The following is a 25,138-nucleotide window of genomic DNA, read 5'->3' as shown; positions in this document are numbered from 1 at the left end:
TGTTCTTGTAAAGGGTTATGCCTACTGCCAGTCGCAAGAAGCTCACGAAGTCACACCTCAAGTATGTAAGTTTTAAAGTTTTAAAGATACATGTTGTGTAATATCATTAAGCCATGATTTCAGCATGTCCATATTTTAATTCAGTTATGTGCATCGTACGTTACTTATATCATGATCATGTATGTTGGGTTTACGTGTTGGGTAAATTATTGGAACAGTATGCCTCCCAGACGTGTGATTAACCGTGTAGAGAGGGAGCAGGACAGAGACCCTCGAGTTGAGGAGAGGGCCAATCCACCACCACCACCTCCAGATATGCAGGCGCATATGCTTGTGGGTATGACACAGTTCTTCGCACAGTTTGCGGGAAACCAGGCTGCAGCAGTAGGTGCAGGGGCGAGGCCCCAACCAGAGGCAGTGTATGAATGGTTTAGGAGGATGAGCCCAAAGGAGTTTGTGGGTACCACTGACCCGATGGTAGCTGAGGGATGGATCAAGTCCATCGAGGTAATTTTCGACTTTAGGGAGCTGACAGATGCTGACAGCGTCCGTTGTGCTACTTTCTTATTGACTGGAGACGCTAGACTATGGTGGGAGAGTGCGTCAGTGACAGTCAATTTGTAGGTGCTGCCTTGGAATGGTTTCAAGGATGTCTTCTACTCCAAGTACTTCACTGAAGAAGTACGTTCTCGTTTGACCAGTGAATTTATGACGTTGAGACAGGGAGATAGTAGTGTGGTAGATTTTGTCATAAAGTTTGAGAGAGGGTGTTACTTCGTACCCCTCATTGCGAGTGATGCCCAAGCAAAGCTGAGGCAATTCATGAATGGACTGCGGCTGATCTTGCGCCGTGATGTGATGGTAGCTGGCCCTACTTTGTATGCAGTCGCCGTATCTAGAGCTTTGGCGGCAGAGCAAGACCAGCGGGATTTTGAGGCTGACAGGTTGGGCAAGAGGCCCTACCAAGCACCACCGCACCAGCAGCAGCAGTATCAGCATCAGCGACCCCAACACAAGAGGCATTACCAGGGGCCACCAGGAAAGAAGCCTTATCAGGGACCGCCAAAGGGCAAGGGTCCAACTCAGCAGCAGGGGGCACCTCAGAAGCCCTCTATCTTTCTAGTGTGTCATAAGTGCAACTTCCAGCATCCAGGAAAGTGCTTTTATGGGTCAGGAAAGTGTTTCAAGTGTGGAGCCAGTGACCACATGCTTAAGGAGTGCCCACAGTGGAAGCAGCCAACTCAGGGCAGATTCTTCGCCATGCATGCTCAGGAGGCGAACCAGACACTACATTACTGACCGGTAAACTTTTCTACCTAAGCTCAGTATTATTTTGCCTTGCATGTGGAATTCTTTTATTTGGGATTATTAGGGTGCTAGTAATGTTTTTGAGTATTTTTGGGTGATTGGTTTCTGCTTGCTTGAGGTTTATGTTGGTAATTTTGGGATCTAAGTTAGTTTGTTGTGCTAACGTCTCTCAGGAAATATTTTCATAAAGAGATTAGCCACAACTGCACTGATAGATTCAGGAGCCACCCAATCCTTTATATCGGAGACCTTTGCTAATCATCTGGACATCAAGTCCATTGACCTAGACATGCATTTTTTAGTGACAGTCCCATCAGGGGAAGAGCTGTTGGCAACTAGCGTGATCAGAGATATTGATCTAGAACTGCAGGGCAATCTAGTGTATGCAGATTTGATTCTACTGCCGATGCCAGAATTCGACATTATATTGGGAATGGACTGGCTGGCAAAGAACAGAGTTCTTATCGACTTTCAGAAGAGGTCAGTGTTAATCAGGCCGTTGGGTATGGAACAGTTTTTATTTGAGCCAGCCACATGGAGAAGCTTCCCTCGCATGATTTCTTGCATGCAGGCGAGGAGACTGATTTCCAAGGGGTGTCAGGCTTTCTTGGCCAGCGTTATTTCAGCGCCTGATGCGCCCACTCCATCTTTATCCGACGTGCCAGTAGTCAGGAATTCCCAGACGTCTTCCCAGACGATGTTTCCGGTCTTCCACCAGAGAGAAAGGTGGAGTTTGCTATTGACCTTATGCCAGGAACTGTGCCAATCTCTAAGGCACCATACAGATTAGCTCCAGCGGAGATCTTAGAGCTCAAGCAGCAGATTCAGGAGCTTCTGGATAAGGAATTCATTTGCCCTAGTTTCTCGCCGTGGGGCGCGCCAGTACTCTTTGTGAAAAAGAAGGATGGAAGCATGAGACTGTGCATCGATTACCGTGAGCTGAACAAGGTAACGATCAAGAATAAGTACCCGTTGCCTAGAATCGAAGACTTGTTCGACCAGTTGCAGGGAGCTACCGTGAAGAACCTAAAGGGGGGGTGAATAGGTTCTTCAAGGCCCTTTAGCGTTTTTAAAACGAGTTTGCAAAAATTGCAAGCGGAAGACTTGAGGGACAATCACAAATAAATACGATAAATGAATGCGTAAAGTAAGTGTGTAAAATAAATGCGTAATTTAAATGCAATAAAGTAAATGCGTAAAGTAAATAGGGATAGAGATGTTTATGGAAGTTCGACGAAGAATCGTCTACGTCTCCCCTTCTCGATGAGGATCGAGGTATCACTATAACGACTTGGCTTTAGAAGCTCCAAGCTAGCTTTTACAACCACGCCTCGATGCGTCTACTTGGCCTTGAGGGCTCCAAGGATAGCCACGAACTTTACAACCCACTCGAGAGTATTACTTTCACTCTTTTTCTACAACTCTTTTGATATTACAACTCTTTTAATCAACGCACACAAGAGATAGTAGAAAGCTTTGTAAGAGACAAGAGAGAATGGAGTGGGATCATTGAGAATGCATCCTCAAAGGCCTATTTATACTAGTCTTGGACGCCAAGGTTCGGATCTTCTGTTTATGCTTCGGAACTTCCGATGTGATTGAAATCAATTTGCGTAATTCTGGAATGACTTCGGATCTTCCGTTCTTGACTTCGTAGGGTCCGAACATATGCTTCGGAGGGACCGATCAAACTTCGTTTCTTCCGAAAAATTCTTTCAGACAGTGTATGAACAACTTCGGAAGGTCCGAACTCCAGTTCGTACCGTCCGAACATTCCCGCGTTCCGGAGATTTGAAATCTTCAACACTTCGTAGCTTCCGATCATGTCCATCGTAGCGTCCGAAATCTACTCAATCAACAGTCAGATCAAATTGTCTCCGGATTGAAGTGATTTGATTGCTTGTGTTCGGAACGTCCGATCCAGTCTTCGGAACGTCCGACCTTGCTCCTCGCAGCATCCGAACAGCTTCTATTTTGCTTCTGATTGGCACAATTTCGGAACGTCCGAACCAAATTTCGGATCTTCCGAACGTAACCTTGTTCTTAATTTCCTGCATGCCTCAATATAAAACATTAGTACATTTTTAAGCCAGGTTTTGGTATCATCAAAACAAAAACTTTGGGATATATTACAGCATTAAAAACATTAATCTCATCCTCGAGATTTGTATGCGTTTAAGGCGTAACAATCTCCCCCTTTTTGATGATCACAAAACTTGGTTAAAAATTGAGAAACAATAATCAACATAATCTAAATGTTATTAAATAACTCCCCCTTAATCAAATAACAAATCTAAGAGGTTGAATTAAGGCGAATTTATTTAATAACCATTTAATAGCAATTTTAACCAAATAAAATTCTCCCCCTCTTTGCGATAATCAAAAAGACATAAGCATAAAGAGAGACAAGTAAACAGGTAAAATATCCACTAATAAATGCAAGTCTTTTATACAATGATGCATAAAGATAAAATAAACAAAAAATAACAAAAACATAAGCTAAGAATCCGCATCCCGCGACTCTCTATGGCTCCTCATCTCAGCCTCGATGGAATCAAGACGCGAGGAAGTCTCAGTATGATGGCGCTCTAAGGCAGACTCAAAAAGAGAGAAACGAGTGTCGAAACGAGTCTCCAATCGCTCGAGATACTCGAAAATCCGATCGAAGGGTCCAGAGGGAGCAAGCGGAGTGAAGCCATGAGGAAGGTCATCAATGGTCAACAAAGGAGTGCTAATAGGGTCGGGACCACGCTGCTGGGATGTAGAGGGAATATCAGACGAAGGGGTAGGAGTGGTACCCGTAGTAGGGGGACCAGCGGGAAATCCTCTCGTCTGAACGCGAGGAGGAAGAAGACCGAAGGGAACAAAAAAGTGTTCGGTCGGGCGATAGGACGCAAAGATGCGATCCTTGTCGACGACCCAAGAGGATAAGACGGGATTCCAAGAGAGTCCCATCTTAACAACGGTATCATGGTCGATAGTCTCGTGGGGAGAAATAGACACGGATTCTTCACCTGCAAAGTCAATGTCCAAATGGGCGAGAATCCGGTTAGTGAACCGGCCAAACGGAAAAGAGACGCGAGTAGAAGAAGCCGCGTACTCCATGGCGTACATAAGAAAACGGGGAAGGTTAAAAGGGCGCTGGGAGACTAAGTAATAGAGAATGTATAGATCGAGATACTTGCAAGTGGAGAGGTCTCCACTGCGAGGAACAATGGAAGAAGTGATAAGCTTTTGAACAAGCTGAAGCTGAGGAGGAAGGTCCTTCGCATGAGGACGGTCATCGGCAGGAGTAGGCGGACGACCGAAGATGGTGGTCAAGGCAGTGACTCGATCAAAAGTGGGGTCATTCTCAGTCCAAGACTGAGAAAAGAACTCACTCGGTCCGTCTCGAGGAAGATCGAACCAAGTAGAGAGGTCGGCGGTAGAAAAAGAAATGAACCGACCCTGAACAATGGTAACAACACGAGTGTCATCACCACCAACAACTAGGGAAAAGTTCACATAGAACTGATGCATGAGAGAGGGGTAGATGAGATCGGGTACGGAAGGTAAAAAAAAATTTCCCCAACGTTGAGACTCAATAAAAGTAATCAACGTAAAGGAATTCGCACGGAGGTATTCGGTGTGAAGGGTACGACCAGGCAGAATGTTACGGGTTTCGAATTCAGGTGGGGTAGGACGAGGGTTGGGTGGTTGGTTAAGATCATGGTTAAAGGCACCGTGACGAGGGCGAACATTTCGGCCAGCTGCGTTACGGCGCGGAGGCATAGTGAGTAGCGTGTGTTTTGTGTGGGGAAAGAAAGAAGGATGTGAATTAGCAAATGAATCAGAGGATCCGAACGCCTATTTATAGGTCATGTTCGGACGGTCCGAACATGAGTTCGGAAGGTCCGGAATGCGAACAGATCGGTTATCTGGCAAGACGTTCGGACGATCCGATTAACAATCGGACATTCCGATCCTAGAACGGAGGCTACGATGAGTAAACGGAGGGTCCGAAGTCCGACAGTCAGGGATTGGGAAGGCGCGAACATTAAATGACATCGGAAGGAGGTTCGGACGATCCGATGTGTGTTCGGATGGTCCGAAGAGAAACGAAGCATCCGAATAAGGAACGGTGATTCCGAAGTAGCCAAGATGAGGAACACCTAAAAGTTAAAATATTTAGCACATAAATGAATGTTGAGCCATAATTATGGATAAATACAATTAATTTGTATTATCCGACATTATAATGCTCACATTAATAATACTCCCCCTCAATTTAACAAATATGTACGAGAGTATTTGACTAATGTTTACAACTCAATCATGCCAAGTTCACCACGCAAACGAGTAAAAGTAGATTCATCTAGTGGTTTTGTAAAAATATCAGCAATTTGATTCTTGGTGTCAACATAGTGAAGTTCAACATCATTTTGCTCAATGTGATCACGAATAAAATGATGTCGAATGTCAATATGTTTTGTACGAGAATGTTGAACTGGATTCTTTGTTAGACATATGGTGCTTGTATTATCACAAAAGATTGGAATTTTTGAAAAAGTAACACCATAGTCGAGTAATTGATACTCATCCAAAGAATTTGTGCACAACAACTACCGGCAGCCATATACTCGACCTTGGTCGTTGAAAGTGCAACACAGTTTTGTTTTTTAGAAAAACATGACACCAAGCAATTTCCCAAAAAGAAACAAGTATCACTAGTGCTCTTTCTATCCACCTTATATCCTCCAAAGTCGGCATCACAGTAAGCTTTTAAATCGAAAAATGAGTTCTTAGAATACCATAATCCGTGATTTGGAGTATTTGAAAGATATTTGAAAATGCGTTTTAAGGCGAATAAGTGTGATTCCTTTGGACATGATTGAAATCGTGCACACAAGCAAACACTAAACATAATGTCAGGTCTACTAGCAGTCGCATAGAGTAGGGAGCCAATCATGCTACGAAATAACTTTTTGTCAACAGGTTTACCTCCCTCATCTTTGTCGAGTCTGACTGTCGTGCTCATAGGTGTGGATGAGGCTTTGGAAGACTCCATCCCAAAGTTTTTGAGCATCTCCTTGATGTACTTCCCTTGGTTGACAAAGAAACCATCCTTGCATTGCTTGATTTGGAGACCAAGGAAGTAGTTGAGCTCGCCCATCATGCTCATCTCAAAGTGATCCTGCATAAGCTTAGAAAAATCTCTACACAAGTGTTCATTAGTAGCACCAAAAATAATATCATCTACATATATTTTTGCTATCAGCAAATCATTATCTTTAGTCAAGGTAAACAAGGTAATATCAACTTTACCCCTACAAAAACCATTAGACAGCAAGAAAGTAGACAATTTCTCATACCAAGCTCTAGGAGCTTGTTTCAAACCATACAAAGCCTTATCAAGTTTATACACATAATCAGATAAGTGCACATCTTCAAAACCAACAGGTTGCTCAACATACACTTCTTCTTTCAAATCACCATTAAGAAAAGCACTTTTAACATCCATTTGAAACAATTTAAAGTCTCTAGAGCAAGCAAAAACAAGTAGCATGCGAATGGATTCTAGTCTAGCAACAGGGGCATAAGTCTCATCATAATCAATTCCCTCTTCTTGACTATATCCTTTAGCTACTAGCCTAGCTTTATTTCTAGTGATTGTACCATGCTCATCTAACTTGTTCCTAAATACCCATTTAGGAACATCATCTAGGCTTGTGGACTCCAACTCTTCGCCAAGGATATCTATATCATCATCATCAGAAACAACAGGTCTAGGCAAGCAAGGGTTGGTTTCATCAAATATGACATGAATAGATTCTTCAACTAGTAAAGTGCGTTTATTAAAGACTCTATATGCTTTGCTAGAAGTAGAGTAACCAAGAAAGACACCTTTGTCCGATTTAGCATCGAACTTACCCAGGTTGTCCTTACCATTGTTATGGATGAAGCATTTTGATCCAAAAGCGCGGAAGTAAGAAATGTTAGGCTTTCTCCCTCTCCATAGTTCGTATGGAGTTTTCTTGAGAATTGGCCTTATTGATACGCGATTGATGATGTAACAAGCAGAATTCATCGCTTCAGCCCAAAAATATTTTGGTAGAGAATGCTCACATAGCATGGTCCTTGCAATCTCTACTAGGGTCCTATTCTTCCTATCAACGACACCGTTTTGTTGAGGAGTTCTAGGACAAGAAAAGTTGTGACCAATGCCTTTGTCTTGACAAAAAATTGAAAAATTTTCATTTTGAAATTCAGTTCCGTGGTCACTACGGATTTGTTTGATCAAAAGATTTTTCTCATTTTCAACCTTTTTGACAAAAATTTTGAAATGATCAAAGGCATCACTTTTATGGGCTAAAAACAATGTCCAAGTAAAACGTGAAAAATCATCCACAATGACAAAAGCATAGGATTTACCTCCTAGACTAGTTGTCCTCGAGGGACCACATAAATCTAGGTGAAGTAATTCAAGGGGCATAGAAGTGGATACAAAATTTTTATTTTTGAAAGATTCCTTTGTGTGTTTACCAAGTTGACAAGCATCACAAAAAGAATCTAATTTTAAATTCAGCTTTGGCATTCCAGAAACTAGGTCAAGTTTTAAAAGTTTTTCTATGGTGCTCATCCCAACATGACCAAGTCGTCTATGCCAAAGAATGTTGTCATCAACATTTAATGTTACAAGGCTTTTTATTTTTGAAAAAGATGAAATCTTTAAATCGACCTTGTAAACATTTTCACTTCTATAACCTTTGAAACTAATGGATTCGTCAGTTGTGAGTGATACAGTGCAATCGTGTGGTGTGAATTTGACTTCATAACCCCTATCGCACAATTGACTAATGCTTAGGAGGTTATGTTTAAGTCCTTTCACAAGAAGTACATCATCAATAATAGTAGAGTTAGATATACCTATTGAGCCGATGCCTTCTATGATCCCTTTGTTGTTGTCTCCAAAGGTCACCGATCCCTTTTCTTTTGGTCGAATGGATTGTAGCAGCTTCTTTTCTCCCGTCATGTGCGAGAGCATCCACTGTCAAGATACCAAGTGCTCGATGACTTGTCTCCCCTTTGTCCCTACAAGATTGAGATACAATTTGATAGTTGGTACCCGTTTCTTTGGGTCCTTTGAGGTTAGTAGTAGTTGGGGATTTGGGGATCCATTTCCAATAGCTATTCTTATTGTGTTGGTGTCTAAGTTTCTTGTATTTAGGTCTTATGTGGCCTATCTTACAACAGTAAGTGCATGTGGGTGGTGTTCTTAGTTTTGCCTTTGCGATAAGACTAGCGAAGTTGACTGATTTCTTTTCATATCCTAGACCTCCTTTGTCGAAGTTACACCTTTGCATGCTCAAGAGGTTTTCTAGTTTACCGCTACTCACATTGAACTTGTTGAAGGCTTTCTCTAAGTCTCTTAGGTTTGTCTTGAGCCTAGTGTTGTCATGCATCCTAGCTTCTAGTTCAGTTTTAAGTTGCTTATTCTCATTTCTAAGTGACTTAGCCATATTGTACATACTAGTGTAAGCGAAGAGTAATTCATCGTAAGAGGGTACCTCGTCGTTATCCGAGTCGGTCAGATGATCCTCCTTCGCCATGAAGCATAGGGTAGACTCCTCTTCGTTGTCGCTGTCGCTCCACGTGGCTAGAAGGGCCTTCTTCTTGTCTTTGCCGGCCTTCTTCTTGGAGGGACACTCGTTTGCATAGTGACCCTTTTGTTGACAGTTGTAGCAGGTCACTTCCTTCTCAATCTTTTTGTCCTTCTTGTTGAAGTTGGAACTCCGCATGAATCTTTTGAACTTTCTAGTGAGGAGTGCCATTTCTTCATCGTCGCTATCTTCAAGTTGACTGGTCAAGGCGATCCCTTTCGCCTTTACTTTGTCGTCATCTTTCTTTGTCTCCTTCCGGGTAGATACTTCAAGTTCATGGGTCTTTAGGGTCCCATGAAGTTGATCAAGGTCGTAGGATGCCGCATCTCCCTTGTTGGATTCAATGATAGCCGTGCGCTTTGCATCCCATTCCGCCGGTAGTGCTCGAAGGGCTCTCCTCCACACTTGTTTAGTTGGGTAGTTCTCACCAAGTTGGGCAAGCTCATTGATGATTTGGGTGAGCCGCCGGAACATGGTGTCGATATCCTCCTTGGGTTCCATCTCAAAGGTCTCGTACTTGAGTTGGAGAAGATCTATCTTCGTTTCTTTGACTGGATTGGTTCCCTCGTGGCAAATCTCCAATTTGTCCCAAATCTCTTTGGCGGAGGTGCAAGCCGAGATTCGGTTGTATTCATTCATATCTAGGGAACAATGAAGAATATTCATAGCTTTAGCATTTTGAGAGATAAGTTTCATATCGTCCTTGGTGAGGTCATCCATCCCCTTAGGAATTTCCTTATCATCCACCGTTTTCATGGGGATATAGGGACCTTTCACCGTTATTTTCCAAAGGTCGTAATCGACGGATTGGATGTATAGAGATATTCTATTCTTCCAATATCCGTAATTAGTACCATTGAAAAGAGGGGGACGATTTGTGGATTGTCCTTGGGCATACTCGCTTGCTAGATTGGCCATTTTTAAAAAATTTTGAAAAACCTAGCTCTGATACCACTTGAAGAACCTAAAGGGGGGTGAATAGGTTCTTTAAGGCCCTTTAGCGTTTTTAAAACGAGTTTGCAAAAATTGCAAGCGGAAGACTTGAGGGACAATCACAAATAAATACGATAAATGAATGCGTAAAGTAAGTGCGTAAAATAAATGCGTAATTTAAATGCAATAAAGTAAATGCGTAAAGTAAAGAGGGATAGAGATGTTTATGGAAGTTCGACGAAGAATCGTCTACGTCTCCCCTTCTCGATGAGGATCGAGGTATCACTATAACGACTTGGCTTTAGGAGCTCCAAGCTAGCTTTTACAACCACGCCTCGATGCGTCTACTTGGCCTTGAGGGCTCCAAGGATAGCCACGAACTTTACAACCCACTCGAGAGTATTACTTTCACTCTTTTTCTACAACTCTTTTGATATTACAACTCTTTTAATCAACGCACACAAGAGATAGTAGAAAGCTTTGTAAGAGACAAGAGAGAATGGAGCGGGATCATTGAGAATGCATCCTCAAAGGCCTATTTATACTAGTCTTGGACGCCAAGGTTCGGATCTTCTGTTTATGCTTCGGAACTTCCGATGTGATTGAAATCAATTTGCGTAATTCTGGAATGACTTTGGATCTTCCGTTCTTGACTTCGTAGGGTCCGAACATATGCTTCGGAGGGACCGATCAAACTTCGTTTCTTCCGAACAATTCTTTCAGACAGTGTATGAACAACTTCGGAAGGTCCGAACTCCAGTTCGTACCGTCCGAACATTCCCGCGTTCCGGAGATTTGAAATCTTCAACACTTCGTAGCTTCCGATCATGTCCATCGTAGCGTCCGAAATCTACTCAATCAACAGTCAGATCATATTGTCTCCGGATTGAAGTGATTTGATTGCTTGTGTTCGGAACGTCCGATCCAGTCTTCGGAACGTCCGACCTTGCTCCTCGCAGCTTCCGAACAGCTTCTATTTTGCTTCTGATTAACACAATTTCGGAACGTCCGAACCAAATTTCGGATCTTCCGAACGTAACCTTGTTCTTAATTTCCTGCATGCCTCAATATAAAACATTAGTAAATTTTTAAGCCAGGTTTTGGTATCATCAAAACAAAAACTTTGGGATATGTTACAGCATTAAAAACATTAATCTCATCCTCGAGATTTGTATGCGTTTAAGGCGTAACATACCCTGTCCTCTAAGATAGATCTTCGATCAGGGTACCATCAACTGAAAGGGAAAGATGCAGATGTCCACAATACAGCTTTCAGGACCAGGTACGAGCATTACGAGTTCTTAGTGATGCCATTTGGATTGAATAATGCTCCAGCTATTTTTATGGACCTCATGAACCGAGTATTTCAGCCGTTCCTTGACCAGTTCTTCATAGTATTTATTGACGATATTCTCATATACTCGAAGGGCCATGAGGAGCACAGTCGGCACTTGAGGACAATTTTACAGACCTTGCAGGGCCGTAAGTTGTTTGCAAAGTTCGGTAAGTGTGAATTTTGGTTGGAGAAGGTAGCGTTTTTGGGTCATATTATATCTAGCAGTGGTATTGAAGTGGATCCATCTAAGGTAGCAGCGGTTAAGGAATGGGTTGAGCCAAAAAATGCAGCAGAGATCCGCAGTTTTCTAGGTCTAGCTGGTTACTACCGTAAGTTCATTCAGGGATTTTCATCCATAGCAGTGCCATTCACTTCACTAACCAAGAAAAATGCTAAGTTTGTGTGGAGTGAAGAATGTCAGAAGAGCTTCGACACTTTGAAGCAAGCTCTTATTTCAGCGCCAGTGCTAGCCATGCCATCTGGGTAAGGAGATTTTGTGTTATATACCGATGTATCTAAGCTCGGGTTTGGCGCAGTGTTGATGCAGAACGGCCGGGTTATAGCTTATGCTTCCAGGCAGTTGAAAGTGCATGAGAAAAACTATCCGACGCATGATCATGAGGTAGCCGCAGTCGTCTTTGCGTTGAAAATTTGGAGACACTACTTGTATGGCGAGAAGTGTCAGATCTTCTCTAATCACAAAATTCTGAAATATTTCTTCACGCAGAAGGAGCTGAATATGAGACAGAGACGGTGGTTAGAGCTAGTGAAAGACTACGACTGCGAAATTAGCTACCATCCGGGAAAAGCTAATGTAGTGGCAGACGCTTTGAGCAGGAAAGTTGCAGTCATAGCTCAGTTGTCAGTGCAGAGGCCCCTTCAGTCGAAGATTCAGATGTTCGGTCTAGAGGTTTACCGTAAGGACAGAGCTCCTAGGCTGTCTAATCTGACAGTCCAATCTTCTCTACTAGATCGTATCCGAGCAGGTCAGTCTTTTGATGAGCAGTTACAGAAATGGAGACTGAAAGATGAGGCCAAGGGCAGTGTTCTTTACACAGTTTCAGACGGCATTGTGAGATACAGAGGTAGAATGTGGGTGCCTAGTGTTGGTTCAATCAGACAGGATATTTTGACAGAGGCACACGCATCTCCGTATTCCATTCATCCAGGAGGCACCAAGATGTACAAAGACCTACAGATATTGTATTGGAGGCCAGGGATGAAGTGAGACATCCGTAGATTCGCATCAGAATGTCTCACCTGCCAGCAAATGAAAGCTGAACATCAGAGGCCAGCAGAGAGGCTCAAGCCACTCCCTATTCTCGAGTGAAAATGGGAGAATATTACTATGGATTTTGTGATTGGGTTGCCTAAATCAGTCAGAGGTTTCATTGTCATTTGGGTTATTGTGGATCGACTCACGAAGTCAGCGCACTTTTTGCCAGTGAAGACGACTTTCTCCATGACGCAGTATGCGGAGCTTTATATCCGGGAGATAGTCCGTTTGCATGGTTTCCCAGTTTCTATTGTGTCCGACAGGGACCCGAGATTCACCTCATCCTTTTGGAAGAGCTTGCATGCAGCTATGGGGACGAAGTTGCTTTTCAGTACAGCTTTTCACCCGCAGACAGATGGCCAGTCTGAGCCAGTGATTCAGATTCTGGAGGATTTACTAAGAGCCTGTATGATTGATTTTCAAGGGAATTGGGAGTCTAAGTTACCTGTAGTGGAGTTCACATACAACAACAGTTTCCAAGCATCAATTGGTATGGCTCTTTATGAGGCGTTGTATGGAAGGAAGTGCAGATCACCAGTTCTCTGGGACGAGGTTGGTGAGGGAGCAGCACTTGGTCTGGAGATAGTTCAGCAGACTGCAGACGTGGTGGTCAAGATTCGTGACAGAATGAAGACCGCCTAGAGCCGTCAGAAGCGTTACACTGATAAAAGGAGGAGAGACCTCGAGTTTGCCGTTGGTGATCACATTTTCGTCAAGATTGCACCTATGAAGGGTGTTATGAGATTTGGGAAGAGAGGCAAGTTGAGTCCGAGGTTTATTGGACCGTTCGAGATTTTGGACAGAGTTGGGACATTAGCTTATCGTGTAGCCCTTCCGCCGAATCTGATCGGGGTACACAATGTGTTCCACGTCTCTATGCTGAGGAAATATTTGGCTAATCCTTCGCATATTCTGAGTTATGAGCCGTTGAGACCTGTCTTATGAGGAGAAACCGATCCAAATCCTAGACAACCAAGAGCGTAGACTCCGGAACAAAGTGACTAAGCTAGTCAAAGTTCGGTGTCTGAACCAATCAGTGGAAGAAGCCACAAGGGAGTCAGAGGCAGATATGAGACTTTGTTACCCGGTGTTGTTCGGTAAGGCTTAATTTCGAGGACGAAATTTTTATAAGTGGGGGAGAAATTGTAGAGCCCAAATTTCATACACGTAAAACCCATGCATTTATTTAATTATTATTAAATCATTTAAATTATTTTAAATGATCTTTAGCCATGCATAATTTATGGAATTTCATTATTTTAAATTATTCATGTTTATGGTGATGCATGTTAAAATATTTTTTCGAGTTCCTGTTTCAGGCGATTATTCGAGGCGGGATTGAGGAAAAGACCCGGTGACGATTTTTGGTAATTTTTAAATGTGGTATTTTATTTTAAGTTGACCTTGGGGTATTTTTAATAATTTATTTAGATTTAGTATGTTAAAGCCTAAATTATTAATTTAGGGATTTTAGAGTTTCAAAATTTTTAAAATTGAGTAGTTATGCATTTTATTTAAATTAGGAGATTTTATTAGGATGTTTAGTGGTGCACAATTTTATTGACTTGTTAATGGAGTTAATATTTCAAATTAACTTGTAATTATTAATTAAGCAAATTAGTCTCCTAATTAACCCAAAACACACGCACACACACACTTTCACACACACTCTCACGTAAGACACACAACACACACACTTGTTAGTTTTTTCAAAATTTTTTTAAGAAAGAAAACCTAGGGTTCTAAGGTAGAAAGCAGCCGCCCCCAATCCCTTCAACATTTCAGCAAGTTTTCGTGAATTTTATTGCAAGACTTTAGCGCCACGTTCGTCCCGGATCAAGCCTCACTCCATCTCCGCTTCGGTGTCGTCGTTCGGTAACGTTTAAGATTCAAAAGGCACGTATAATCTGTTTTTCCTGCGTCGATCATGTCATAGTATTTATTTTTATGTGTTTTGTACGAAAACATGTGATGGATGTGTAGTAGTTTGAGCAGAAAATTTATTGGATGTGTTTTGGAGTAGTTTTTGGGAAGTAAATTCACGTTTTTACTGTTCATATCAAAACTGCAAATTTTCGGTACATATTTTGGGAAATATTTCTACGTGAAAAACGTAGAACTTTTCGATACCTTCGATTGATGTAAAATTCGAAATTTTTGGACGAAAATTGAGTGAGTTATGGCGTTTTTCGCGGGACTGCTCAAACTGCGACTTTTACGTAAATTGTGTTCTTGAAGTTTTATTGTTGCATGCTTCGTTGGGGATCGACGGGTGATCGTTGCTGCGTCTAGGTATGATTATTTTGAGGTGGGTTGGTATTTAATATGTCGTTTAGTGTCGACAGGCACTCGAGCACTTTAGAAGTCGTAGGAAACGATGTGATGTCATTGTCGTATTTTCGTGTCGTATGCGTCGTAGGATGAACGTCGTTGTTTGGGACGCTTATGCGAGTTTAGTTCAATGCTATGGTGTCTTAGGATGGTCTCAAGGTGTTTAATTTCATCCATTAGTTGTTTGTTTGGGAGAATAGACATTGTGTAAGTCTTCCTCGCAGGTCCAGAAAAAATCGAGGCCACACGGACCCATACACGGACCCTGCCACGGGGTCCGTGCCTTTGTTTCATTCGAGTATCCATTTTTGCGAGTCGACACGGAGCCCCACACGGACCAGGGCACGGGGTCCGTGCCTATGTTCTTTTCTTGATGTCAAAGTTGCGCAGGTACACGGACCCCCACCCGGACCTCAGCACGGGGTCCGTGCCTTCCCTTTTCTTCACGAGTCATTCCACCGCACCTACACGTACCCGGAGCCGGAGCTGGGCACGGGGTCCGTGTGCTTGAGTTTTTGGGAAATATTATGTTATGCTTTGAGGTTTGATGTCTTGGTTTAGTGCAATGTTTAACGAGGTCGAATCATGGGAATTTTAGAACGTCCTAAGGAAATGTATGAACTCGTGGGTAAGCTTGATTATTATGTTTAAGTTACACCCGTTAAGTTTATGAATTCATGTTAGTATGTTGCAGCAACGGCCCCAATCGAAGTCCAACGAATCCCTCAACGCCAAGTAAGTATGTTGACGTGCAAAAATAAAATATTTTAAGTTTTTGAGGTATGCTAAATGCCTTGTGACCAAATTATGAATGGGTTTGGAAGTCGGTGAACGTGGCCGAGGACCTCTCCACCCCGTTAAATTATGAACGGGTTAGATCGAGGTTGGAAAGCGTTAAATTATGAACGGGGACAAACCAGCTCGTTAAATTATGAACAAGGATCTCATGTATGTGGCAGTGGATACGTCCCTGTCAGCCCAGTACTGTGGTTTGTCTGATCAGGCATTTATTATGTATGGGTCACTTGCTTTGAAACATGCCTCTACGCAAAATGAAGTCATGTATGTTCATGTATGTTCAAGTATGTTCAAGTATGCGAGCATGTTCATGAAAGCTTTCACATTATGGCACGTCTATGTATGTATGCAAGTTCAAGCTCATTTCAAGTTCAAGTTTCATGTATGTACGCTCTATTTTAAAGTTGCATGTGGTTTTATTATGTAGTACTCGTTACTCCAAGTTTATACGTGTTGAGTCTTTAGACTCACTAGACTTGATCGATGCAGGTGAGGATGTCTATGAGGAGACAGGAGGTGGGGACCAAGGAGCAGACTTGGACAGAGCGGGAGGCTAGACCCTAGGACCGTCCACGTTATTTTAATATTTTTTATGCAAGTTTAAAATACTCTGATTTTATTCTTTGATGCGAGATGTTTTGAGCAAGCTTTTCTTTTAGCAAAAATTTTATTGGTGAATGGATGATGTAGTGGCGACCGTATTGATTTCATTTTCGTATTCAAGAAAATTTTTAATTTTTCCGCAATTTTTAAGTAGTAAAAGTACGGTACGTTACAAATAATAATTTAAATTTTCAAAACTAGCTATTATAAATAGATAAATATAAGTTTTCAATAGTTCAACTTTTAGAAATAGCTTCAGTATCATCCATTATCACACTTCAAAGAAAGAAAGACATTTATCTTTTATGTTTATCCAACTTGGGTATTTGGTAAGAGTAAATTCACTCGCATCCAAGATTTCTTGCTCGAGGTTTTTAACCTTTTCCAAAAACATCATGAAGATCAATAAAAACTTGTGAAGATTGAACGAGATAATGGTCAATTTTTTTTTTTAGCTTTATAAAATGTGCCACCAATACCAATCATCAAACTTTCATAATATCAATTATATGACATAAAATAAAATAATATGTATATAATTAAAAATATTATATATTTATAAAATTGGTTCGGTTAGGATTTTTCACCAAAACTTTGAACAAAACCAATTTTTTCGATATAATTAATTTTAAAAACAATATAAATCGATCGACTAAAAACCAAACAACCTATTTGATTTGGCTTTGGATTCTACTCACCCCTAAATTGGGTAATGCATGAGATTGACTAATGTTTCAACTTCATTTCTTCAATGCTTGTTGCTTCCTCAATATCCATTGTTTTTGCCCTCTAAGCGAGAAATCCCTAAATCCACATAAAAATAAATATTTTTATTTTTTTAATAATATAAAATAGAAGATTTTTTTAGTCTTCTAGTCTAGTCTAGGAAATACAAATATATGTAGGTTATATGTGTAATTCGATTTGGACTATTCGAGATGTTTAACAAATTAGGTCGAAGCATCGAATCCGCTTCACTCCAAAATAATAAAACGCCGCTCTGCTTTCTATTTCAATTCTCTTCAACAATGTCTTCCCGCTTCCAAGCTGCGGTGCTCGTATCAGCGCCTTGTTATCCGAACGCTGTTGCTTGGTCCGAAGAGAATCTGGTGGCGGTCGCTTCTGGTAGCCTCGTTACGATCCTGGTAATTGTTAACTTTTCAAAGTTTGCTGATTTTAGTATTGAATTGCTTTGATGCAATTTTACTGATACGATGTACAGCATTTGAGTCTCAACATTGAAATTGCTCAAGTTCATAAGTATCCTGGCATTCAATCTGTTCTAGCTGAGTTTTTAGTTGATCAAGAATTTTGCTCAATGACCACTGATTCTGAGTCCAGTATTCTGTGATCCACCTGATGGGATCTGATCCCATGAATTAGGAAAGACAACTACTAAATCAATTGATTGCATATAATGTAATAATATTTCTGAATAGCATGCTTATTTTTTAGCCGAAGATTTTTGCATTGTTATTGAATTTTAAACGCCAAATTTATTCTTACATTTTAATCTACCTGATCTTCATAACTGGTCTGGAAGCTGTTTTATGTTGGAGTTCAATACAGGGTCTGATTTGAATTTGATAGAGAATCTTATAGTAGTTGGTCTATATAATTCATATTACCTTACTTTTTATTTGTTTTTTCAAATTAGGATTTAATTTTATACTGTTTGATTTAGCCTTCGAATCACTGGTATATGCTTGTTGTTCACTTGGTTAGAATCCTGCTAAACCTTCTGGAGCTGGATGTCGAGGTGTAATTTCTGTTCTCCCAAGCAAGCCTTTTTTCAATGGTGTCATAAATGCTGGAGGTACGTAGAATAATATTAAAAAATGATTTTCATAGTTTTGAATTAGCTCATTGTATGTATGTATGTACACAATTTAGATGCAATTTGGATTTCTGGGTTTGTGGTTTTACAGTGCAAATGAAAATTAATTTTGAGTTGAGGTTTCAAGTACTTTTTATTTTCTCAGGTCACTGCATTTGATTTTGTTTTCATTTTGTCACAGGGATAGATTTTCTCTCTGGGTGCTTGTTGCCAATGCATGTGTCGATGGATACACGGCCATGTGTAAGGTCAATTTCCTGGTCTCCTGCAGGTCTTGCTAGCAATGCTGGGTACTGATACCATTACCCCTGATCGAAGTTTTTGTTTGAGTATGCAACGCAAGTTGCCTCCCTGAATTAATTCTACATTTTGCTATGAATCGTGCCGTTGTTTGCTTGCTGTTTGCACCACTGGGGGACGCATCAAACTTTACCGCTTTCCCTTCTGTGATTTTTCGGCTAAATGGATTGAGGTATTAAGTCTTTTATAAATGAAGCTTTCAGGAAGTAGTGGTGGCAGGACCAGAATTATGGTTCGAGCTTGCTGTCTCTTCACTTTAATAATCTTCTTGAACCAAAAAAATGGTGAAAATTTTAGCAATGGAATTGTTTCAATTCTTGTGTCTATAGATGCTCTTAATTATATTCTTACTGTTGGTTCTGTGTTGGCTATGAGCCCATGAGTAGATTCATATTTGTGCTAATGTGTAAATTTGTTGTGTTAGTACTGGAGGCTTTGTTTATGTTTGGAGAGGCAATACCTAATCAACATTTCTTTCAAAAAGAATTTCATAGCCCTTCAAGTTTGTTGTATTTACGGTTTTGTTGCTTATGCATAATAAATGTCATGAATTTGGAATCTAGTATGTTATCTGTGATTCCTAAATTTAATGTTTGTTTTTCACACATTCGCTAAAGTTATAATCTGAAATTTTCTAGGTTATGGACATATCAGAGATGATGTATAATTATCTTTTCAAGATCAATTTCGGAGAGTCTCAAATTATATCTTCAGAAAGTTTATATGTGAGTTGGTTCTATCTTTCAAATTTTTGCTGATTAGCGTTTCTTGCATATCCCATATACTTTTCTAGATGAAATATTCTTGATGAAATAACAATTAATGATATGAATTCCAACTATTCTTGGGGTTTTTTCTTTATACAGGGGATAGGGAGTCGAGATAATGCAGAATCTGAATGCCCTAATGAGCCACCTATATTTAGTTTAAGAAAGGAAAGAAAACGAAGGAGACAGAATGAAACTAATGTACTGCACATTGCATTCACTATCTGATTTAGTTTTATCATTTTATTCCATGACATGAACCTCCATACTTACTAAATCAGCTTCAATGCAGCTACATGATCGGCTTTCAATTTAAAAAGTTGTGCATTTGATATATGCCATTAAATTGAATGTGTTGCTATTTTTATTAGGTTGCTGCAAAAAAGAATAAATTGAAATTATTCCCATATCTGTTTCTGAAGGGACACCTCTGAAGATCAAAGAATGCAATGTTCAACTAATAACTGAACAACAATATGCTTCTCGCAATGCAATGCTGACACCCCTTATTGTGGCTTGGTCACCGTTTCTGAGGAAATCTGAAGATTGGGATTCTATTCCTCATAACTCCTCGGGCTGCTGCTCTATTCTTGCTACTGGATTGAAATGTGGTCTAATTTCATTCTGGAGAATTGATGCACCAGAGAGTTATTCCATTATTACCCCTGAACTCCCATGTAAAGCAACAAATGGTGGCTTTCTCAAGGCATATGATACATGCATCACATCTATTTGCTGGGCTTTATATGGCTCTGAAATTTCAAAACCTCAACTTCTTTTAGCGACGGGAAGTTCTAATGGGAGGTGAGTAACTAATTAACCTTTTTCTGTTTTCGAAGCCAAAAGTCTAGCACATTTGCTTGACATGGGTTAGAACTACTGAATTATACACACACATACATATAAGGTTTACCTTTTATTTGAATATAACATTTAATTTTGTGACTTTCCTCTTCTTTTTGTTTATAGAGTGAAGATTTGGAAGGTGAATATTAAGGAACTGTAACGCTCTGACCCGATTTTTATAAAACAACAGCGGAACTTAAAGATTTAAATTAAAGGAAAGAAGGATTTAAAAATTTTCTTGAAATAAATACATTTCCAATAAATACCATCAAAAGTATATACATGATCATCTAAAGTTTGCAACAAAATACAAAATATCAATGTGATCATGTCCAAAATAATTTCTTCCTTCCTTCACTTGATACATATGACTTCGGCTTCAATCAACGTCCTGGTTCGTCACTCTTATCTGCATCACATGAATAACCGAAATGAGTATAAAACTCAGCAAGTGGAACTCTTACATATCAAATATCATACTCTGTAAAACATGACTTTGAAATCATTAAATACCATCCAACTCTTGAAATATAGCATAACATAGGATAATAAAATCATAAAGATGGTATTTCTCTTTTCTCTGGTATGGATTGATATCTAAATAGTATGTCTGCCTCTGTACCTATATCCCATCGATATAAATCGATTACTTTGTTGGGATATAAGCCTATGGTCGTTGATCAACTAATTGGATGCAATCTCTGACTATCCATTTATCAATCCAATAAAACATTTGAACTTCTCCTGGACATTAAATCAAACACTTTGAAGACTCTTCTCTTTTGCATTCCCTTATACACAATTGAGGCATATACAAGCCTCTAATATACAACAAAGTGTATATATACATAACATGAATCAATTGAAAGGGAATAGCACATTAAAACTATTGAAACACAATACATATACTATCATGTGAGCACAAAGAATGAATTCCACTTACAACCAATAGCAACCTTGAGTCTAAGCTCTTGGTACAAATCCTACAATAATAAACCATGAATAGAACCATCAACAACTCAATAATCCAACAACCATACCATAAAACCCATAAAATCAGCACAATCACAAAGTACCATACTTTCCCCCAACACCACAAACCAAATTAACTAAACCCACAAGATTACCTTAGCTTCTTGACACCGAAATAACCTTCTCCTCACTTCAATAATCCAACAAGAGGCTTGAATCAAGAGAACAAAAGAAAGAAATTAAGAACCCTAGGTCTCCCTTTAGATGAAGAACCGAGAAGAAGAGAAGAAATGAGAGAAATGAAGCCAACACTTCTATTTAAGCTCTAAAAATCTCCAAAATACGCTTATACTGTTCACTCACCGCAGGTGCGCTAGATACTTCACCGCGGGTGCACTACATGCACTGGACAACTACCAAAAATCTGAAAACGTCGACCGTGGGTGCGCTGCAAATCCCACCGCGGGTGCACTGGCTGACCGCGGGTGCGCTACAAATCAACCGCGGGGGCGGTAGACCTACTGGACCACAAACACAATTCCTGAAGAAACGACCGCAGGGGCACTAATAAATTACCGCGGGTGCGGTACACTTTCTGTCCAAACACCGCAGGTGCGGTGCATTTCCTGGCGCAGGTGCACTGTCCCCTGAAGCCAACAAAAATACTTTGCATCTACAAATCGAACCGCAACGTCAATTCTCTTCATAATTCGGCAACACTCCCAACAAGAAAGTTGCACCTCTATGCCTTATCTAACCACTCCAATTGGCCTTATACCAATCGGCTCAACATACAAATTACCAAGAATAAAATCGCAACGACACTACAATAAAACCACACACCAACTATAACCACCAATACTATAAATCATAAATCACAATTCTTAACATCAAAACTATACTTAAACTTAACCAAATAATCCATAAACATGTGAAATCTTAAACCGTACCGTTCACCAGGCTTGGGATATTACAGGAACTGCTGAAGTCATCTGAAACTTTCATGCTTCCTTTTCTTTGCTGAGGGAGGTCAGTATATCCTGCTAAAAGTCTGCTACTTATCCTATCAAAATTTAGACAAGTTACTTTGATTATATCTTATTTTGGAACTTGTGATTGCTCGTGTAATTAGGTTATTACTGTTGATTCAGCAACTGTCTCCATACTTTCATTTACTGCCCCCCTGCAAACACCACTAAATTTTTTCCTGGCTATTGGTAAAGGATCCAGATCATTTGAAGTGTGCACCATGAATATGACCAGCCATGAATTTGAAATAATTGGCTGTTATAGTGCGCATGACCACATTGTAAGTTCTCAACACCTTTTTTGGCATATGGAATGGCATATGATTTATCTTGTAAAATAACAATCAGGTCATTGGTTTAGCTTGGGCTTTTGATGGACTCTGCTTGTACAGCTGCAGCCAGGTAATAAATATTGAAGGAAGTGTTTTATTGATATAAATATGAATTTTAGTATTAAGGGAGTGTTAGTTCAACAGATATTAAAAATTAAAAAATCCATGTTAATTGCTTTTGTTATCAAGTAATGCCTCAAGCAGAAAACCTTGAGGTTGAAAAGCTTGGTAGCCCTCCAGATTATTTGATCAGTTCATGTATTACAGGACAACTCTATGAAAGCGTGGAATTTAGTTGGGAAAGCACTAAGGGAAATACACATTCCTTCAAATACTCCTGGTTTGAATAGCTCCCCGGATGTATGCATTAATTTTTCATGTTTACTTCTGTTTTAAATTTGCATATTTGTTTCCAATAGACTCTAGATTTTCTCTGCAGGTTCCATATGTATATGATTCTTGCTTTGGTCTAGCAGTATCTCATGGGAGCTTGGCAATTGTTGTGGTATCATATTCCATCCGTCCATTCTCTTATAGTTGGAATGTTCATGAACTTATCCTGAATATTGTACTAGTTTTTCTTTCTTATCAAATTTTAAGTCAAAATAATAAACTCACTCGATGTAGAGATTCAAGATTTGCAGAAAAAACTGAATTCTATTCATAGCATTTTGAGAAAACTCTTAGATAACATACCATCCAAAAAATTGATTTTTTACTTCTCTCATATTATGTTTCAGATGAGATTGTTCAATATCTTGCTTCTTTCCCTTTACAAAAATAAAGAAAATTTACTGAAAATAAAAATAAAGAGGAAAATAGAAAGATCGAAATTTCATCTCTCCAGAACAGTAGTCATATAATAATACCTAGGAAAAGGAGCTTAGTTGACTGAAATGAATCTAAGCAATGGAATCTCTTGATCCTTTTCTTGCACTTGGTCACCTTTTACCTTATGCTGAATAGATGTCATTTATACCCCTGTACTTAAATCTAGTTCTAAGAAGTTTGGTGTCTGTTATTTGCAGGCTCGAAGATTTGATTTTGATTTATTAAATCCCATGTACCAGGAAATGTGAACTTTTAAAATTATATTTTCTGGTAACAAATTATGAAATAGCAACTGCCATGTGGATAGATGCTTGCAACAAACAAGCACCCACATTTCTTTAAAAGAAAATTTTGATGATTTAGTCAAAAGCTGAATGGAAGCAATAATAACTAACCGTTCAAACAGTTACCTATGTTTGATTGACCAATAAATGTTATTGTAATTTTACAGAACTCAGAAAGCTGCTATCGAGTTCTTTTGGATTGGAGGGCAGCAATTGGACACTTCCTCCAATATATGTTTTGATATTGATTTCGGATCATTTCCTGGTTTCCCTGAGGTAGAATTAATTTGGTGGGAAAAAAACATATTATGGTCTCTGAGTCTTTTAGGGAGTTTCAGTGGGCTTCTGAACATTTGGGATATTGTGGCAGCCCTCGTGTCTTTCAAACAGTCGATACCAAACTATGTAGAGCATATTCTGCAGAAATGGTTGACATCTTATTTTGGATCCAATTTTGGCATTTGTACTACGTAAGTTGCACCTCATCAATGTAATCATCAGGCATGTTGTGCTTAAAAATGATGAGGTGAGCGAGAGTAGAAAACACCAATACTTGGAAAGATTCAGTAGTGCCATAGAGGAACAGACAAATGTATGGAAAGAGTTGCAGTTGTGCTGTGAAAATGAACTACGGAGAAGACTTGTTGGTTTATATTTTTCTGCCATTTTAGATCTTCTGTCAGATGTGCCAACAAATTTTTGCGATGTTGGCTGTTGGCGTCCTGATGAATGGCCACAACTGGAGCACTATATCTCACTTCATGAGAAAATTGTCGAGGATGACTTTAAATTTCTTGCTGCCAAAGTTGGTAAAATTAAGAAGTGGTATGTTCTTATCTTTGTTGAACTTCTTTTGGTTCATTAATGCACACATACATAGAATAGCATCTTAAGATACTGTATCAATCTATTAGCTGAAGGCTGGTTCCATTCTTGCTTTATTAACAGGAGAGAGAGTTTTGAATATGAAGAACATTGCAGTTTTTGTTCAGCAATTGTGCCATTTGAATCAATAGAATACGCCATTTGTTCGGGAGTGAAGAATGGCAATGGAGTTGATCAAACCCATAAGCTACACCGGTGTTCTGTATCTATGCAACTTTGCCCTGCTAAATATTCCTGGTTTTGCATGTGTTGTCAAAGACGAGCTTCAAAGTTGGCACCTCTAATTTTTTTCACGATGCCTTTATACCCTTCCAATTTTAAATCTTTTTTCGAATCTTCAGCCTTCAAGAAATCTTTCTCACCATGTTGCATGTTGTCCCTTATGTGGGATACTTCTACAAAGATTACAGCCTGAATATTTACTCTCCCCATCTCCAGTATAACGAAATTCCTATTTAAAAATTGTCAATGAAAAGTCCGCGCTCTCTACTGAAATCCTCAGTCAGCAGCCCCTTACAATCTATGATTTATGACTGGCCTCTATCTCCGTCAGCAGGTCTGTGTTTCCAATTTTTCCTTCTGCGGTGCTTATGTGAAAATACACTGATATGTCCAATACATAACTACCATGGAAGGATGTTTATTCTATTAATTGGTAGGAAAAATATGGTTGGATATTTGAATTTCCTAGTATTTTGTATTTGTTAAAGTAGGTGTCCAGCGAGCCAACTTGTGGCTTGGGTTTTTATTGGCTCTAATGTAAAACGATCTTTATTTTAATAATATTTTATGGTTTTGTACAATTATGACATTTACTTTATCTGTTTACCC

General features: G+C 39.8%; 1 protein-coding gene across 1 annotated transcript; it reads left to right on the top strand.

Annotated features, from left to right (window-relative positions):
* The first annotated feature begins 339 nt into the window (after positions 1-339).
* LOC140804579 (uncharacterized) lies at positions 340-24,766 on the top strand. Its single transcript, XM_073160638.1, has 15 exons — positions 340-477; positions 724-861; positions 17,951-18,041; positions 18,244-18,333; positions 19,552-19,933; positions 20,099-20,114; positions 22,080-22,256; positions 22,324-22,377; positions 22,575-22,667; positions 22,747-22,812; positions 23,336-23,382; positions 23,590-23,698; positions 23,898-24,247; positions 24,371-24,544; positions 24,649-24,766. The coding sequence occupies exons 1-15, from the start codon at positions 340-342 to the stop codon at positions 24,764-24,766; spliced, it is 2,043 nt and encodes a 680-aa protein (XP_073016739.1).
* The last annotated feature ends 372 nt before the right edge of the window (positions 24,767-25,138 follow it).

The sequence above is a fragment of the Primulina eburnea genome, chromosome 1, assembly GCF_022965805.1.
Source record: "Primulina eburnea isolate SZY01 chromosome 1, ASM2296580v1, whole genome shotgun sequence".
Classification (NCBI taxonomy): Eukaryota; Viridiplantae; Streptophyta; class Magnoliopsida; order Lamiales; family Gesneriaceae; genus Primulina; species Primulina eburnea.
This window is presented reverse-complemented; position numbering and strand designations above follow the sequence as displayed.

Coding starts and splice junctions, on each gene's coding strand:
- LOC140804579 (XM_073160638.1), top strand. CDS start 340: ATGACACAGTTCTTCGCACAGTTTGCGGGAAACCAGGCTGCAGCAGTA. Junction 24,248..24,370: donor GTTGGTAAAATTAAGAAGTG/GTATGTTCTTAT, acceptor CTTTATTAACAG/GAGAGAGAGTTTTGAATATG. Junction 24,545..24,648: donor TGCCCTGCTAAATATTCCTG/GTTTTGCATGTG, acceptor TCGAATCTTCAG/CCTTCAAGAAATCTTTCTCA.